The sequence below is a fragment of the Copadichromis virginalis genome, linkage group LG18 (assembly GCF_057382275.1).
Source record: "Copadichromis virginalis isolate Kocher_CV1m ecotype Utaka linkage group LG18, C_Virginalis_male_GT1.1, whole genome shotgun sequence".
NCBI classification, from domain to species: domain Eukaryota; kingdom Metazoa; phylum Chordata; class Actinopteri; order Cichliformes; family Cichlidae; genus Copadichromis; species Copadichromis virginalis.
Window position 1 is genome coordinate 23213442 of NC_140635.1, and position 19137 is coordinate 23232578.

Here is a 19137-nt window from a genome sequence, read left to right on the forward strand (position 1 = left end):
CACACTACACTAACTACATAAGACAACACATTCACTACACACCCCAAACACGCTAAACGTCACAAATATCTCACATCTCAAAACTCGCTCTCTCTCTTTCTGCTGTCTTTATCTCTCTCTCTCTCTCTCTCTCTCTCTCTCTCTCTCTCTCTCTCTCTCTCGCTGTCACTCCTAAAACTTCCTCCACTTCCTAAACAACCAAATATCATGTTGCCATATAATTTTTTGATTGGTCAACATGGTGCATTTTTCTACCAAAACGAACAGGCTGTTTTTTGTTTTGTTTCGTTTGTTTTTAATTTTTTGGTCATAAGCAGAGAGCGTTTGCTAGCGCTGTCCTTAGACAGCAAACATGAGGAAACTATTGAGGAAAAACACAATTTAAAAACTGGTATATCTCACCCTTTTGCTTTGTCATCTTAAAGTGGTCGTGTGATTGGCTAACGACGACTACTTTATTCTTCCTCAGTCAAACAGCAGCACTCATGCGATTGCTTTGCCCCCTAGTTCCAGGTGTTGTGCCAAAAAGTGATCTTCAGGCAGAAAGTGATTGCCGTCCGCAGGCGTGAGCAGCTGCTTAAAGCTGTAGCGCCCAGATTACGGTAAACTGAAGACAGCTTCAACCGTCTGTTTGTTAAAAAATAGTAACGCGACCACTATGGGCGCCGTTTGTAAACTGAAACATGCCGAAATTAACAGCAACATTTTTCCACATTTAGCTCTAAATCTTACAAAAACATGTTTTTTCGAGTCATTTTTTACAACATTTAGTAAAATATTTGTAACTTTTCATATTTAAAACAGGATTTTAAATGTTAAATCTAAATGCTAAATGTTAAATCTAAATGTTAAATGTTAAATCTAAATGCTAAATGTTAAATGTAAATATTATATTTAAATGTAAATGTTAAATGTTAAATGTAAATATTATATTTAAATGTATATGTTAAATGTTAAATGTAAATATTATATATAAATCTAAATGTTAAATGTTAAATCTAAATATTATATATAAATCTAAATGTTAAATGTTAAATCTAAATATTATATATAAATCTAAATGTTAAATGTTAAATCTAAATGTTATATATAAATCTAAATGTTAAATGTTAAATCTAAATGTTATATATAAATCTAAATGTTAAATGTTAAATCTAAATATTATATATAAATCTAAATGTTAAATGTTAAATCTAAATGTTATATATAAATCTAAATGTTAAATGTTAAATCTAAATGTTATATATAAATCTAAATGTTAAATGTTAAATCTAAATGTTATATATAAATCTAAATGTTAAATGTTAAATCTAAATGTTATATATAAATCTAAATGTTAAATGTTAAATCTAAATGTTACGGGAAACTAAATATTTAGCTAATATGCAAATTTATTGTACGGGTCAACGGAAATACCAAAATAAAAGCTTCAAGAAAACCTCCCGCGCTAAAGTGTGCAGGTGTTGTGCCAAAGTAGTTACCCCCGTCAAAAATTGTTTCCCCATTCACGGGAGCGCGCAAAGTAGGAGGAGCCACTTGCCCAGCTCCGTTCTGTACGCTACTTGTCACTGATCTGCAGTCGACGCGATAAAGAGTAAAAGCTGGAAAACAGCAGACTCGATGAATTTAATATTAGTTTCGTGATATTGTAATGTGCCGTGTGGAAGACAGTTTACCTTATAATGTACACTGAAATAATAACTTTGTCTAGAAAACGACTTTGATACTATAATACTGTAAAACCAGATGCGATCATGGAAACACGTCGCTCTCCAGTGAATTTACACTCGGTTTACACTTTGTAGCGAAGCTATCACGAATGAGTTTATTTGCAAAATCAATCTCAGTATAACCAATAAGTACAGTAAATTTGGAGAAGATGTCTTATTCACAGCAAAAGTTATGGAGGGATACAGATTTTATCAGGCTGTGTGGCATCGGCTGCCAAAATGTGTGCCCCCCCCCATCTGTAATCCATATTGCCTTTGCCATCACAAAGGGTATATTTGCCAAATAAGTCACAGTATAACCAATAAGTACAGTAACTTTGGAGAAGATGTCTCATTCACAGCAAAAGTTATGGAGGGATACAGATTTTATCAGGCTGTGTGGCATCGGCTGCCAAAATGTGTGCCCCCCCCCCATCTGTAATCCATATTGCCTTTGCCATCACAGAGGGTATATTTGCCAAATAAGTCACAGTATAACCAATAAGTACAGTAACTTTGGAGACCATGTCTCATTCACAGCAAAAGTTATGGAGGGATACAGATTTTATCAGGCTGTTTGGCATCGGCTGCCAAAATGTGTGCCCCCCCCCCCCCCCCCCCAATCTATGATGATGCACATTGGCAGAGTTTTTCTTTGTAAATAAATAAAATTTAAAACAACATTTAAATATATATATTTATCGTCTTTGTAAGTAACAGGGCTTTTCAAAAGTTGGCAAGTTAGTTTTGGCCAACCTTTCGTAGGCCTACTCGACTCCGACATTGTCAAATTTTTCCAAAATCTCCGGTCACGTGGGTTTTCCTAATCAATTATGCAAATTAGCTCACATTGTGCGCACGAACCGAAAACCAGAGTGCCTCTGAGCTAACTAAAAGATTACTTTACAATTTGTTTTCGAAAATAACAAACACCACAAGAGGATGGAACCAGACGAGTACAAGATTTTGGTTGCATATAAACTGAAAGGCGAGTATCCAGCGCTTTTCACGAAGAAAGAGAAATTTCTTCTCCGAAGAAAAGCTGCTATTTACGACATTGAAGGTAATAACTGCAACTTTGTAGCGTTTATAAATGTCATCAATACATATATATTAATACATATACAATGGCATAATGTGTAGTCTTAATTTGCACTAACCGATTTAATTAGCTTGACCTTTCTTTGACCTAGTTAACCCCGGTTAATAGGCACATGTGCGTTTATTAAAGTAAAAGTTTTAAGGTTTGCTATTAAGTAGACAGCGTTAACTAAGAACTGTTTTTGTCCTTTTATAGCTTAACTACAATATATTACGTCGTAATTACTTTTGGAGTGGTATGTGCCACACCCACACAGCAAATCCAGCATGTCCAAATTAACACTGTCGGATTTGATTTCAACACTATTAAAGTGTCTATATGGGTCCACACCAGAGAGTGTTAATTTAACTCTTTTTGGAGAGTTGGTACGTTAACTCTGATTTAGTGTTAAACACCAAATCTGTCTGGAGTTGATAATTTAACACTTGGTGTTAAGAGTTTATATATTAACTCTCAAAGAGTATTTTAGTTTAACTACGTAAGAGTTATCTTCTAATTCATTCTAAAAAGCGGGAATTTTACTGTTCTGAACTTCTAGAAATTTCTTTTGGAAATAAACATTTACTAAAAAGATGCAATGGTTTTTGAAAAACATTTATTCTGAACTGTGCACCACAATTTCAAAACATTTTCTGAAAGATGTAACAGTGTACATGTTCTCACTTTCATTAGAATTTTGTTTATCAAAAGGTCTGACATGGTAAATGCAAATAACAGCATTCTCAACACTTATTTCTTCAATACAATATGCATGTCCTTCATTCATCACTTTGTGGAACTTCAACGCACTTCTGCTCTCCCCCATATTCCATCTTCACAAGCATATCCTGTGCGGAGATCGAATAAAAATTAGTTGACACTAATTAATGGCACAAATAATCCAGTAAACAATTGCAGCACAGTAAAAAAAAAGGAATCCTCTTTGAGCCATTACTTGTGTAAAGTATTTTCCCAAAAGACAAGGACACAGGCACCAGGTAATACTGAACTAAATGTAAAACCTCAACCTTTTTCATTTTTACCTAAACCGTGTGCACAAAACTCTGGAGGGATCTAAATGCTAACGTAGAACCCAGTCAGGACGTCAGCTACTGCTGTTTGCTCGTTTTTTTTTTTTTATGGGCGATCGTTTTCAGGCTTCAAGTAGCACCATTATACCAACATTTCACATTCTACACATTGTTTTAGGTGTATTTGACCAAAGGTTTGACTGAAAATTCACATGCAAGCTTTTTTTCAAGGCTGTGGTATTTGCCCGCAAACAATACCTTTCAGCTAGCTAAAACAGAATGTTATGCTATCACCGAGCAACATGGCTAATGCCTTTCACACAGCTTTGTCTCAACTCCAAAGAGCCACAGAAGTAAAAGCTAATAATAATTGAAACAATCTTTGAAAAAATGACTTACCAAGCATGGCAAACAACTCAAATATGTAGAGCAAAATGTTCTGAAACGGCTTCACTTCAGCTTCGATTGGAGTCGTGCTGGGGGCGGAGTCTGTGAATTTACTCTGTTGGTGTCATAGCCCCTCTAGGAGTTCAGAGTTAAGAGGTCAAGAGTTAATGTTTCCATTTTAACACCTCCAGATTTGACAGAGAAACACTCATTTTTAACACTCGATTTTAACTACTATCATTTTACACCTCAGAGTTACATTAAAAGAATGTGACTCTACTTAGAGTAAAATTAACTCTACTTTTGCAAGGAGACTATTAACACCAAAAAATTTAACACTTTTGAATTTGCTGTGCATTTACGCAGGTGTACCCACTGTTATGTCTTTATGTCTTTAAATTACATATGTGGAAAATTACTGACAGCAGGAAATTTGGAATTAAACTACTTCGAATTGATATTTGTATTAAAAATAAATCCATGATATCTGAAGGCCATTAGTCATAATTACTTTACACACCCATCACTTTTTTTAGTATCAGTAATACAGTCTTGTGTGTGGCATAATCTTTTTGGTTTCTGAAGTAGTCATACTGTCATAAATATAGAGAACCAGTCCAATAGTCACCCCCAAATTATATCACATAAATAATTGATTCATTACATTCAAGATGTATTGTCATGACTTTTACCACATATAGACCTGTCGTGGTTTAAACAGCTATAATAAACTTTTCTATTTTCTTGTTTATGTTTAGGGGAGCAGCTGTTTTACTGGCGCTACAAAGGCACAGACAAAACCATAAAGACAACGGTAGTCTGTGGGGCTGATGAGGCAAACACAATTTTTTCAGATTTTCATGCCAGTCCTACTGGGGCCCATTGCGGGCAAACAAAAACAAGAGAAGCCATTTCAAAGCGGTTCTACTGGCCAGGGATGTCAGTCGACATCAATAATTGGGTGGGTACTCCAAAACAAACTCTATGTAATTCGACTACAGCTAAATTATTTTAAGAGGAACACAGCAATGTTTCTGTATCTCTCAAAATAAGTTATGTAAACCTTGATCATCAACTATTGTGTTTGTTATTGAATTGCTTTTATTTTTGATTAGGTTTCACAGTGCGCACTTTGCCAGGCAAGTGCTGCAACAATTAAAAAACCAGCAGAATACATTCCGATAAAGGTTAGTCATCGACCATAGCAAATAATCACATTTAATCACACAATGTTTTCATTGCTTAGAAACCTACTGATTATATACTTGAAAAAATTATAACAGTAGACTAGCATTCTGTGTAATTTCAGTATTATTAACTTAACTATGATTTTCTTTTTAAGGTCTCTCAGCCATTTGAACTGGTTGGGATGGACCTCATTGGAAAACTTACTGAAACCAACAATGGACATCAATACATATGTGTTTTTATTGATTATTTTACAAAATGGCCACAAGCATACCCTTTAAAGTCAAAATCAGCCGGGGAAGTGACAAACTGTCTCATAAAATTCGTCCACCAGTTCGAAGCCCCGAAAAGGATTCTTACTGACCAAGGCAAAGAATTTGTCAATTCTGTAAGTACTTTAGTCTTTGGCAAAAATATGTGAACTCATATTTGAATAATTTTTTGAAAATGGTTAATTTTCTGGTCTTTATAGATCTGTTGTTGAAATATTAGTATGACAGCTGTTTATTTAAATTCTTATTGTAATGTGCTTATAGCCAGTGTATATAACTTTATTTTGCAGCTCAACAAAAGGGTTTGTGGACTGTTAAAAATTAAAAGAAGCCTCTGCTCCCCCTATCACCCTCAAACGAATGGGCTGGTGGAGAAAATGAATGGCACCATCCAGAGGTAAATTCTTGGAGTACATGTTATACATTTATGGGGGTTCCCTTCAAACAAAACATTAATGCATGACATTAAACTATTAAAAACTGTAAATGATCTTTCATATGAATGTCTTCTATGTGCTTTCATTGTCAGAGCCCTGTGTAAAGTCATTGGCAACCAACCACAAATGTGGGATGAGTACCTGGATGCTGTAATGTTTGGACTCAGAACTAAAAAACAAGTGACCACCAAATACTCGCCTTACTACCTAATGTTCGGCAGAGAGGCTCGCTATCCTTCCGAAATCCCAGAAGAGTTCATGGTATGTCTTTTTGTCTGTGACAAACTACACGGAAATCCCACACAATGAAACTTTTTTAGTTTTTGAGGCGCAGGCAGATCAGTTTCAATGGATGCTATGTCACCGCCATAAAAGGACAACAACACTGAATATTTCTATGGATTGTTCCACCCCTCAATAACAGTTTTCTTCATGTCCAATCAATCCCAGGATACACTGAAGCTTTGCCAGAAATACATTGTGTCTTAAAACCTTACCAAAGACACTTAATGTAAATTTTCACTGTATTTCTCAGTTCTTTTATGTATTATCTGTGTATCTTACACAAATTATAGTAATGATAGACATGTCTTTTGATTCAAAGGTTGATGAGACTGTGGAAGACATTGTGGGGCAGGAGGAGGTGTCGGAAGACATTCAAAAGCATCAAAAACTGTTGGAACTGGTGAAGGACAACGTGGTCAAAGCTCAGGAAAAAACAAAGGGCAAAATAAAAATGATGAAGAGAGATGTCGTCTTCAAAGTTGGTGACAAAGTTTTAAGAGCTAACATAAGAAGCCAGCAGAGGAAAGGGGGGAAACTTGAAGCAAACTTTTTAGGCCCTTACATTATTACAGCAATCCAAGGTAAAAGTGCAGATCTTCAGGATTCCAATGGGACAATCATTCCAAAAGTAAATATTGACCAACTAAAGTTAAGCAAAGACAGCATGCCAAGAGTGCCACACCGGGGTTTAAAGAAAACAGCAGCCACATTACTAACAGCACAACCAGGTCAAGCAGCACCAGCATCTGCTCTAGCTTCACAGGCTACAGCAGCACCAGTGGCGGTAGCACCAGCACCTCCTCCTAGAGCTACACAGGCTACAGCACCAATGGCATCACTTACATCACTACCAGTTCAAACTAAACATCCATTTCCAGTTCCACAAGGTATACCAATAACGGTATCAGAACCAGAGTCAGGAGCAACAGCACAGAAAGACAACGAACCACCAGAACCAGCCACAAGTGCTACAGCACCAGAACACGCTACAGCTCTACAAACCGAATCCAAAACAGCAGCCGACCCAGCCTCAAAGACCATAACAGCAGACCAGGCCTCACAGACCACAACAGCAGACCCAGCCTCACAGGCCACAGCTCCAAATGCTACAACCACACAAGCCTCAGCTCCACAGATTACAGCCCAGCAATCTACAGCACAAACCATAGAACCAACAGTTGCAGAGAAATGTAAATAAATATAATATTTTTTTATTTTTTAAAAAAGGACTTTTGTTCCTATGACAGTGTTTGTTTCATTACTCTGTAGATCATGGCATAGGAAATTTTACACCTTTTAAAAGATTTTGTTAGGTATATTTCCTAACAGAATATTTAAATTTAACAATATGTTAATGCTTTAAAAAAACATTCATGGGGCAAAACATTATAGAAAACTTGTAAAAGGATGTAAGCCACATGTGTAAAATTACACAAATGAAAAAGTGAGTCCTTCAAAACTGTGAATCTTTCTTTTGTTGTTGTGTAACCCAGAATGTTCATGATTGATATTGTACATCTGATGTACACTAAGAGTGAAAAGTTTGGACACACCTTCATTTTAATGTTGCTTCTTAATTTCCTTGTCTATTTTGTAGATTCATTGTTGATTAGAACTCGAGGCATCAAAACTATGAATGGACACATATGGAGCACTAACCCTAACACAAATGATGTAGTAAACCAAAAAGTATGAAAGAATCAAAAATATATTTTATATATTAGATTCTTCAAATTAGCCACCCTTTGCTTTGATCACTGCTTTGCACACTCTAGGCCTTCTGTCAGTGAGCTTCATGGGGTAGTCACCTAAGATGATTGTCACTGCATGAAAAGCATGAACACACAGAAAAACACTGAATGGGAAGGTGTGTCCCAAATTTTGACTAGTAGTGTATGTTCTTCATTTTCTTCTTTTCCAAAATTGCTGTCATATATGCTGCTAGTGACATAGAATGCCCACTACAAGAAGTATATTAATGTTGTGATGATGACTGCCTGCCAGCAACAGTTCGAAAGATCAAATACTCTTTAAGACGCTGCTTTTAACAGCCCAAAAATTGACACTCTATTTTACAGATAATAAAACTAGTTTTGGAGGAGAAAAATAACATTTTTCCAGAAAAGGTTATGTAATAGTAAAGGCCACAGGTGCAAGCCTTGAGCCTGAGTATTTTAAAATATAGTCATGTAGCTGCAACTAAACATAATTTTAAAAAATTGTTGTAATAGGTGTTTTTGCTGGAAAAAGATATGATAGGGGGCAAGAGCATTTCTTTTGCTATGTATTTAAATTTCTTTTCTTTTATTAATATGAATTTATTTAAATTTCTTTGTAGAACATTGTAAGTGTAACTTTACCCCCAAATAAAAGCAAATTTAAGTTCTCCTTTTTTTTTTACAAAATACAATGTTAAACCATGTGCCCATTTTATCAGCGTCTTAAAAGTATTTACCCTGAAACACGTCTTTTGTCAGACAACTACATAAGAAATTATGCATTTGAAATTTTGATTTACATTTAGTCCTGCTGACTTATCTCTTTTTCTCATTACTTTTTGTAGATATAATGGATGCCTGGGCTGGAAAGAGTCCTCACATTCTACTCTCCAGAATTGGTGCTTACAAATTATTCTACTGGGATATCCAACAAATTGGTCCAGACATGGAGTTGGAAAGTGAGGTACATTGATCTTTACTGACAACAATGCAACTATCAGTGTTTTATTCATTGACAACAGTTAACAAATGTTTACATTTTGTATTCGCAGTCTATTAATGCATATCTTGAGATCATGGTGAGACAATGCAATCGTCATAATTCAGCAAAAGCAGCATTCATTGATTCATTTTCAATGACTGCCATTTGGAAGAGAAAAGCTCCAAGACTCAAGGTAGGTATCTCTAGAAAGAATCTTGTGTGTATTGTTTAAGTACCTCTGATCATATCCACATCCAGATTTAGATTGGATAACAGCTTATGCTGAAAGAATAAATTGAGACTGGGGTTAGTAGATGTGGATAGTTTATCAGACTTGACAGTTCTCTTTTGTTCTCTGCTTGTCTGGTTTCCTCCTCTTTTTGTACACACTCCAATCAATGCTTGATTTGAAATTTTCAAACATTTGGGCTAATATCTCTTTTGAAATCATCAACACTGCTTCATCTCTTTAATAGGTACCTTTTTATTATCAAGTGATTCTTACGTCACTGTTAAAGAGGCTTAAGAAAGCATTAAACATTATTCTGCAGATGGTAAAAGGATCGCATTGAAAATGATTGAAAATGAACTCCATGTCCAAAAAAAATCCTTAGAAAGACCTTTATTAGTCTTGGAGGAAGTAATGTGCAAAACCACTTATAAAAAATATAAGATAGTCCAGCTTCTTGCACAGGTTAAAGAAATGAGGGGTGAATCATGGCTTTCGCACAGTACTTTATAAGTGGATGATATATAATATATCATAAATTGCTTTAATAAAAAAGGACTCTAAACAACATGTTATTGCATTTCTTTCTGAAGTGAATATTTTTATTGTTTTGTTTCAATTTAAGATCAAACCCATGGAGCATGAAGTCATTCTGGGAATTGTAAATGAACATCATCACTGGACATTAGTGGTAAAAAAATAATTGCATTTACAATATTCATCAAATCAGTTTTATAAGACAAATGCATGGCATGCAGATAATCTTAACTCTTGAATTATTACATGTAATTCTCCACATAATTTTACTGTAGGTCATTTACCCACAAGAAAAGAAGTCACTGTATCTTGATCCACTTGGAGAAACTAAACAAGGTATCCAAAATTGTTTGGAATCAACAAGGTAAGGATAAATGTTGAAATTTATTTTGACCCTTTATTAAACGCTTTGTTGCTGTTGTTATTTATGTGTTTATTATGACAATTATAAGTATGATGTCAATCAAAAAAAATTGGCACTCAAAATTAAAAAAATAGCAGCAACAGGTTTGAATTTTTGTGTTGGCCTTCTGATATTGTGGTGTTATGGGTTAATTTTGCCTTTAAAGAGAAGTCTCCCCATGTTTCAATGTTTATTTGAGGACCTGATGTCTGTATGAGATGATGTTTTTACATTAGAAAATATAGCATGGGGAGAATAATGTTTAGTAGTTGCATAAAGTGTTGCGGAGGTTTAGCACTAAAACATCAGACAAATGTCTAAAATAATTTCACATAGGTTATACATGTGTGAATTTCATCTTTGCTCCTCCTCCACATCTCTTCAAAGTGTACTGTGTAAGTGATTGATTTCTATATCATGGGCGGAAACGGGAAAAAAAGCAGAAGTAATTGTCCACGGAAATGCGTTGTAGACTTTTAAAAAGTAATGATTTTAACAAAACATGTGGTCAGTTCTTAACTTGATGTTCAACAGACACTTAAGCTCTCCATACTGTTCACCTTCTTGTGTCACCAAAATTTTAAAACATGTTATTTGTTTTTATTGTACTTGTCTTTCAGGGCATTCATGCGAAAAAAAAGGATGCAACGTCTCAAGATGGACTTGTGACACAGTCAAACACCCAAAACAAGTGGACGCTACCTCATGTGGAGTCTTTGCATTGAAAGTACGAGTCTTAACCGTAATACATACATATATACGAGAATATTGGAAATGTTGTGTTGTAATAAATGTTAATGACAGGAAAAGGAATATAAGATAATTACACAATAAAAGAAAGAAATTGATTCACAGGAAACAAATTACTATAAAATAACATTTACGATATTAGCCTATTTAGTCATCTTCGAATCTCTTTTTCAGTTTGCTGAAAAGATCTTGCGAAAAGAGTCAATAGACTTTCTGTCTACAAAAAAGGCCATAAACACACACAGGCTGCAAATTGCCACCACTCTTCTCCTAGAGACAGGTAACTCATTTTCCACCATTCAGTGTTCTCACATCATGAATATTTTCATCATGATGGCTGTAGAAACAAACCATATAGTTGTTTGAATGAAGTAATAAGTGCAGTAGGTAGTATACTCTATGTGCTATTTTTTCACTTTTTAAAACAGATGACTTGACAAACATCTGTCATTTCTGCGGGGAAGAAGAGCATGAAACTGACAACAAATGGGTAATGACATCAAGAAAGACTGCTAAATGTTATGATCAATTCCCATAAATGAAATTTTAACATTGGGATTTGTAATTATTTATTTTTTTACAGATTCAGTGTGAGATGTGTTTGCGGTGGTTCCACCAGCTCTGCGTGAAAAGCCCACCACCAGAAGATGTGTTTATTTGTCTCGCTTGTACATAGTTGACACTAAAGGTCCACAGCTAGTGTTCTTATGGCACACATTGTCGAGAACACATATCTACATATATAGATGTAGATGTTAAATTAAAAAGTCTAAAAAACCAAATGGTCTCCAAAGTTACTGTAGTTATTAGTTATACTGTTATTTATTTTGCAAATAAACTCTTTCGTGATAGCAACGCCAAGGTGCATTATTGATGGGGGGGGCACACATTTTGGCAGCCGATGCCAAACAGCCTGATAAAATCTGTATCCCTCCATAACTTTTGCTGTGAATGAGACATGGTCTCCAAAGTTACTGTACTTATTGGTTATACTGTGACATATTTGGCAAATATACCCTTTGTGATGGCAAAGGCAATATGGATTACAGATGGGGGGGGCACACATTTTGGCAGCCGATGCCACACAGCCTGATAAAATCTGTATCCCTCCATAACTTTTGCTGTGAATGAGACATCTTCTCCAAAGTTACTGTACTTATTGGTTATACTGTGACCTATTTGGCAAATATACCCTCTGTGATGGCAAAGGCAATATGGATTACAGATGGGGGGGGCACACATTTTGGCAGCCGATGCCATACAGCCTGATAAAATCTGTATCCCTCCATAACTTTTGCTGTGAATGAGACATGGTCTCCAAAGTTACTGTACTTATTGGTTATACTGTGACTTATTTGGCAAATATACCCTTTGTGATGGCAAAGGCAATATGGATTACAGATGGGGGGGCACACATTTTGGCAGCCGATGCCACACAGCCTGATAAAATCTGTATCCCTCCATAACTTTTGCTGTGAATAAGACATCTTCTCCAAATTTACTGTACTTATTGGTTATACTGAGATTGATTTTGCAAATAAACTCATTCGTGATAGCTTCGCTACAAAGTGTAAACCGAGTGTAAATTCACTGGAGAGCGACGTGTTTCCATGATCGCATCTGGTTTTACAGTATTATAGTATCAAAGTCGTTTTCTAGACAAAGTATTCCCAGCAGGTTATTTCAGTGTACATTATAAGGTAAACTGTCTTCCACACGGCACATTACAATATCACGAAACTAATATTAAATTCATCGAGTCTGCTGTTTTCCAGCTTTTACTCTTTATCGCGTCGACTGCAGATCAGTGACAAGTAGCGTACAGAACGGAGCTGGGCAAGTGGCTCCTCCTACTTTGCGCGCTCCCGTGAATGGGGAAACAATTTTTGACGGGGGTAACTACTTTGGCACAACACCTGCACACTTTAGCGCGGGAGGTTTTCTTGAAGCTTTTATTTTGGTATTTCCGTTGACCCGTACAATAAATTTGCATATTAGCTAAATATTTAGTTTCCCGTAACATTTAGATTTAACATTTAACATTTAGATTTATATATAACATTTAGATTTAACATTTAACATTTAGATTTATATATAACATTTAGATTTAACATTTAACATTTAGATTTATATATAACATTTAGATTTAACATTTAACATTTAGATTTATATATAACATTTAGATTTAACATTTAACATTTAGATTTATATATAATATTTAGATTTAACATTTAACATTTAGATTTATATATAACATTTAGATTTAACATTTAACATTTAGATTTATATATAACATTTAGATTTAACATTTAACATTTAGATTTATATATAACATTTAGATTTAACATTTAACATTTAGATTTATATATAATATTTAGATTTAACATTTAACATTTAGATTTATATATAATATTTAGATTTAACATTTAACATTTAGATTTATATATAATATTTACATTTAACATTTAACATATACATTTAAATATAATATTTACATTTAACATTTAACATTTACATTTAAATATAATATTTACATTTAACATTTAGCATTTAGATTTAACATTTAACATTTAGATTTAACATTTAGCATTTAGATTTAACATTTAAAATCCTGTTTTAAATATGAAAAGTTACAAATATTTTACTAAATGTTGTAAAAAATGACTCGAAAAAACATGTTTTTGTAAGATTTAGAGCTAAATGTGGAAAAATGTTGCTGTTAATTTCGGCATGTTTCAGTTTACAAACGGCGCCCCATAGACCACACCGCATTTTCTTGTTAGTAACGCCGTTGTAACGATAGGAATAGTAATTAGTTAGATTACTCGTTACTGAAAAAAGTAACGCCATTAGTAACTTGTAACTCAGTTACTTGTAATGCCGTTATTCCCATCATTGACAAAGATTCAGAAAAACATCACCTTCTGTTTTTTTTTTTTTTTTTTATTTATGTACATTTACTTATTTGGATGGGCTCAGTCTAGATTTTCCACAAGAAAAACTCAATTTTGAATCATGTGCAGTGAAGCAAATCTTAGCTTTGATGTGATATCATCATCGGGTAGTTTATTTTAAGGATGGATGACTCAACTTCTGGAGACCTGAAACTGAGCACGGATGGAAACAAACCCTTATTCTATATATGCACTGTTAGCTTTAATTTTTTTTAAATATTTATCTTATAATATTTATCTTGGACTTTATACAAGTTTAAATATTTTAGATGTCAGCATGTTTAAATTAATTTAGAAAATCAATACAACAAAGTCAGGGAGTTCTTCCTCCAGCTGCTGCCTTTAGGGGTCGCCAGAGACAATCATCTTCCTCTAATGTCCTTTTTCACTACATCCATGGACTTCCTCTGAGGACTTCCTCTTGTCCTCCTGCCTAGCAGCTCCACACTGAACATCCTTTGTCCAGTATATCCACTATCCTTCTTCTGCACATGTTCAAACCATCTCAGCCTTGCCTCTAATTTTGTCCCCAAACCTTCTGATATACTCATTTCTAATCTTCTCCATCGCTCCCAACGGCTTTAACTCTGCCATCTCCAGCTCCATCTCCAGTTTTTGTGGGCACTTTTTAAACTTACCTGTTTACATTTAAATCCTTATTTACTATAAGTGTAAAAAATAAATAAACAAAGGGGGTGATGGTTGAACTCTGGAGAATAAGAATTTAGAGATATTTGACCTGAGTAGAGAGAAGCTGTAAATTGAGGACCCTCCTGGTTTCTGATCAAACATTTTCTAACAAACACGACCATTCTTGAGCCACCAGGTGGCAGCAGAGTACCACAGTAGATAGTAAAAAGCATCACACAAAAGTAGAAAATCAGTCATCCAATTGCTTCGTTCTTTATTTGTTTTCGTCAAAACACACAATTTACCAACACTGGTTTTCACCTTGTGTATTATTTGCTCGAGTTATTACTTGATTCTTCCTCCAAAAACTGAAGGCAGACCCACATGACTGACACCACCCTTACTGTATCACTGAGATCAGGATCAGAGGAAAGGCTCTCTGCTTGATGGTCGCATGCATCTGTGCACATGTGTGCAGGCATTTGATCAACATCTTCGATTAGATGTCCACTTAACAAGTCAGATCCCCACCACTAGCTCCCTCATTGCCGGGGGAGGGTCCAAGGTGCCTCGACCCCCACCGTAAAGGTCACTCTGCAGAGGTTAAAGGTGATCATGCACACACACACACACACACAAGGAATGAAAGTATCACTCCCCCTCTGCTCCCATCTCTCTTGTGCAGTCAGTTTCTCTGCCCTCCTCCATCGCTCTCTTTCTCTCTCCCTTCATCTTTCCTCTTTTTTTTGTCTCCGTTCTATTTGAAATTGATTGTCTCTACCATCACAAAGACACTTGGCTCTGATTGATTGATTGGTAAGGGAAGAGGGAGAGAACATCGACACTGGGGCTTCAAGATCTCTAAGGTCTGACTGAAGGAAAAAGCAAATGACGCCATTTTAAAACACTGGAAGGAAGCGTATTTCAGCTGCCTGGCTGTCCATTTGTTTCAGCTTCGACTGTTTCCTAAAGCAGACAAACAGCCAGGGTGATCAAATTTAGATTAAATGCAGAAAAATAAAGCAGAGAAACTCCACACTCACACTCGCGGCTGTGGTATGAAACGAAGATATATAGAGATGGAAGTGCAGGGACTACTGGACACAAAGGGAAAGGTTACAACAACAGGGGGAAACACACAGTAATGAATCTCAAAGACATACAAATATACATATTTTATACAAATACACAAACAGCACATAAAACACACAAGGGTAAAAGAATGTACTTGAAAACCAAAACCCAGCTTTTTTTGTTTGTTTGTCTTTCGTTTGTTTCCCCCCCAGTTTCTCCCCCTTACCTCCACCTGTGGAGGAACAGATCATCCCGCAGGTTATATACACTAATATAGGATCCATGCATAAAAAGAATCGCTCGTCCCACTCCTAAATGACAGAGGTGCTTTGGTTCGTTCTTTTTGTTTTAATATGTGAATCACTTCAACACACATAGGAAACAATTTTCAAACACAAACGAACAAAAAGAAAATGATGCAAAACAGAAATCATTCTGTCTTTGATGTGTTGTTATTTGTTGATTTCTTCTTTTCTTTTGCTGCATGTGTATTGTGTCATTGCCTCTTTATTTATCCCTTATGCACTTTTCTACACCCATGTCATGCCCCTTCTTTCAGTCTAAAAAAAGGACTCGGTTCAAATCTGCACACAATTTAAAAGAAACAAATAAAAAACTGGAAAGCTGTCAAACCAAAAACCAGTTTAAGCTCCACACTTTGTTTCATAGAAATTATAAATAAAACCCCCCAAACAATCATTTTGTTGTGACTTTAATGTCACGCTCATTGCTAAACATTGTCCTTATTGTTTCACTACATTAAATTTTACAGTCAAGATTTGAGGTATATCAAGATGAACTGTCTACACATGCCTGCCTTGTTGTAATGCTACCCTGGAAAGAGGGACCAGCGAAGAGGGGGGAGCGGGGGAGGATCACCAATGTGCATCATGTGTCGACAGCAGATGGAAGGTTTCTTTTATATATATTTTTTTGGTTTCTGTTTTTTTTTTTCTGTTTTCAGACCAGTTAAATTGAAATGGTGGCCATCGAGAGACAGGAAAGAGCAGGAGTGAAGGGCTTTGTAAACAGCTAAATACACACACACACACACACACACACGCCGACTCTCGGATTACAAATGACACAAAAATATCTCTGGGAGGAGTGTGTGTGCGTGTGTGTATCGTGAAAAGAGGACTTGGTGAGATGATACGATCTCGTCGGTGTGTAAAAAAAAAACGGAATGGCAAGCGATGGTTTCCCCTCACCGTGTGAAAAGAAGTGCCGAGAGTCCGAAAAAGTGGCCCTTTAAGATCACAAGGACCCCTCCAGTGCTGCACCCCCTTCACCCAGTGTGTCCCCCCTACTCCCCCTCATTTAAACATGTGTGTGCATATTTGTGTGTGATCAGAGCAGTCCATCCCCTGGTTGAAGGAAAAAGGCACTCAACTCTTCCCACATAACAAACAGGCTGTGTTTGCTATGCAGCACGACTGCTCCGTGGAAGTGCGTGCATCCAAATCTGCATCTGTCTGCAACTCTGCATGTGTGTGTGTGTGTGTGTGTGTGTGTGTGTGTGTGTGTGTGTGTGTGTGTGTGTGTGTGTGTGTGTGTACATCCCAGGTCCAGTGTGAACACAGCAGGTGTGGATTATCTTTGGTATTTACGGCTGGGTCACTGTCTGGTTATTTTCTGTGAGGTAGCCACACACACACATATTTCCCTCACTAACACTCTGCTTTGGGTTTTAACTTTTTTTTTAAAAAAAATGCAGTTTTCCTCCGTCTAGACTCCAAAGTCATTCCCAAATAACAACAACCTGTTTCCGTGCACTACACCTCCCAGTTTATGGGTTTATGGAGGAATGTCCCTTGCTACCTTCCAGTCTCATGACGGGCCTCTGATGCTCCCGCCTCCCCTGCTTCACCCTTCCTCCTCCTGTCTGTGTCTCCTCCCTTATATGATTATCTCCCGCTAGAAGATGCTACACAACAAGTGGCTTTGCCCACACACACACACATACACACACAGAAAAAAATGTTATAAAAAGACACAAAAAAATCTGGCAATTCATATGGTGACAAAAGAAAACAATCAGCAGAGGAATGCCGTGACTGTCCATTTCAAAGAGGTCAAAGTTTAAAGATCAAGGAAGAGGTCCTTCACATCCACGCAGTCCGTTTGTTCCATCAAACAGGTATTCACAAATATGCACAGTTTGTCTCTGTTTGGTATCCCTTCCTCGTCTGTGCATAGGATCAGTCCATGACATGATGATTTGTCTGTTTTGATTCTGTTTCATTTTTTTTTTTAAGTTCTTACATTTTGTCAACAAGGTGCTTCTTTATATATTGTTTCAGCACGACATAGCACAATAGTCACGAGAAAGAAACCATGTGTCTATGGTACTATTATTACCCGCATCAATTAGTTGGGGAGGGGGAAAAGAAAATGAAAGAAAGACACATATCAAGAGAGTAGATCAATTGAGAATAGATAAGACAGAGAGAACGAGAGATGAAATTAAAGATTATTTACAGACATTTCCATTGTGTTTCATGTGGATCACATCAATGTTTTTCTTTTCTTGTCTTTTTTTAATTTTTTTTTCTGAGGTATGAAATAGGCAAACATGCCGTATAGTGCTCACAATTTGTAGGTGTGTAATGACACAGACCAGACACTGCAGGGCACACTGGGGGTGGGGGAGGGGGGACTAAGTGGGCTGCGTCTGTTCTCTGATTATCATAAAGAGGCAAACATCATTGGCACTCAGGATCCTATATTGTGACATTTGACCTCTGTGTTTGGCCGCTAGAACAGAATGCACCCACCTTCCCTCACTCCCTTCACTCGAGGACAACAGCTTTTTTTTTATGTGTGGCATGTCATCCCTGTTTGATTGTTCTTCTTTTTGTAACCTGAAAATAACCTTTCAAGTGACTATGCAGTCTGTGGCCGTGCAGCCACTCAGTGTATATAAAGAAGCAAACATTCAGCATGTGTGTCATTGGATGTTTGGATGAGTGTGTTTGAACCATTTCTCCTCCTGTTTGGTTCTCTGGGTGTTCAATCTGCAGCTGTGTGAGGAGCAACGCCAGCGCGCTGAGAACAGGTTGGCGTGTGGTTAGACTGGGCAGCAGATGGCGCTGTTACTCCGACGTGCAGCGGGCTGAGTGGCTGCAGAGGAATAGTCATAATAATAATCATAATAATAATAATACACCCCCACTGTGGGCGATGTGAACGTTACGCACAGGTAGCGGACGACCTGCGGAGATCGTTTCACATATACGTCACACATAAACGCATCTCTCAATCAGTCTCAGCGTGGCACTGAAACGCGGGTGTAGCTGATCGCAGGCCTACAGATACACCTGCTGCATGATTATTTGTGAAGACCTCTCCAGGCCGGCTGTCTTTAAAGCTACTTGTTTCCTGACGCAAAACCCTCTCTCTCTTTCTCTCTTTTCCATGTTTCCACGCACACCCACAGCGCGGTTAGTATAAATGGATGCTCTTTGGTT

The 19137-nt window shown here is 36.6% G+C and overlaps 1 protein-coding gene and 3 long non-coding RNA genes across 6 annotated transcripts; 3 read left to right on the forward strand and 1 right to left on the reverse strand.

The window, feature by feature from the left end:
- Positions 1–3389: 3389 nt before the first annotated feature.
- Positions 3390–4554, reverse strand: LOC146687861 (uncharacterized). The gene is made up of 2 exons (XR_014916454.1): positions 4221–4554; positions 3390–3638 (listed from the first exon to the last, which is right to left on the reverse strand). It is a non-coding gene; the product is annotated as an uncharacterized LOC146687861 (long non-coding RNA).
- A 315-nt stretch (positions 4555–4869) lies between these two features.
- On the forward strand, positions 4870–6059 carry LOC146687862 (uncharacterized). Of its 2 annotated transcripts, XR_014916554.1 has the most exons (4): positions 4870–5169; positions 5324–5395; positions 5551–5784; positions 5959–6059. It is a non-coding gene; the product is annotated as an uncharacterized LOC146687862 (long non-coding RNA). The 2 variants fall into 2 exon arrangements; XR_014916553.1 differs by lacking the exon at positions 4870–5169 and having other exon boundaries at positions 5187–5395.
- Positions 6060–6251: 192 nt separating this feature from the next.
- LOC146687863 (uncharacterized) lies at positions 6252–7588 on the forward strand. Its single transcript, XM_085440406.1, has 2 exons — positions 6252–6366; positions 6710–7588. The coding sequence occupies exons 1-2, from the start codon at positions 6259–6261 to the stop codon at positions 7586–7588; spliced, it is 987 nt and encodes a 328-aa protein (XP_085296532.1). The 5' UTR covers positions 6252–6258.
- A 3181-nt stretch (positions 7589–10769) lies between these two features.
- On the forward strand, positions 10770–11852 carry LOC146687864 (uncharacterized). 2 transcript variants are annotated; one of them, XR_014916348.1, is made up of 4 exons: positions 10770–10986; positions 11184–11289; positions 11438–11499; positions 11593–11852. It is a non-coding gene; the product is annotated as an uncharacterized LOC146687864 (long non-coding RNA). The 2 variants fall into 2 exon arrangements; XR_014916347.1 differs by having other exon boundaries at positions 11438–11852.
- The last annotated feature ends 7285 nt before the right edge of the window (positions 11853–19137 follow it).

What these genes read in the sequence shown, in the direction of transcription:
- LOC146687863 (XM_085440406.1), top strand. Translation starts at nt 6,259, where the DNA reads ATGTTTGGACTCAGAACTAAAAAACAAGTGACCACCAAATACTCGCCT. An exon ending in AAATCCCAGAAGAGTTCATG is followed by an intron (nt 6,367 to 6,709) that starts GTATGTCTTTTT and finishes TTTGATTCAAAG; the next exon opens with GTTGATGAGACTGTGGAAGA.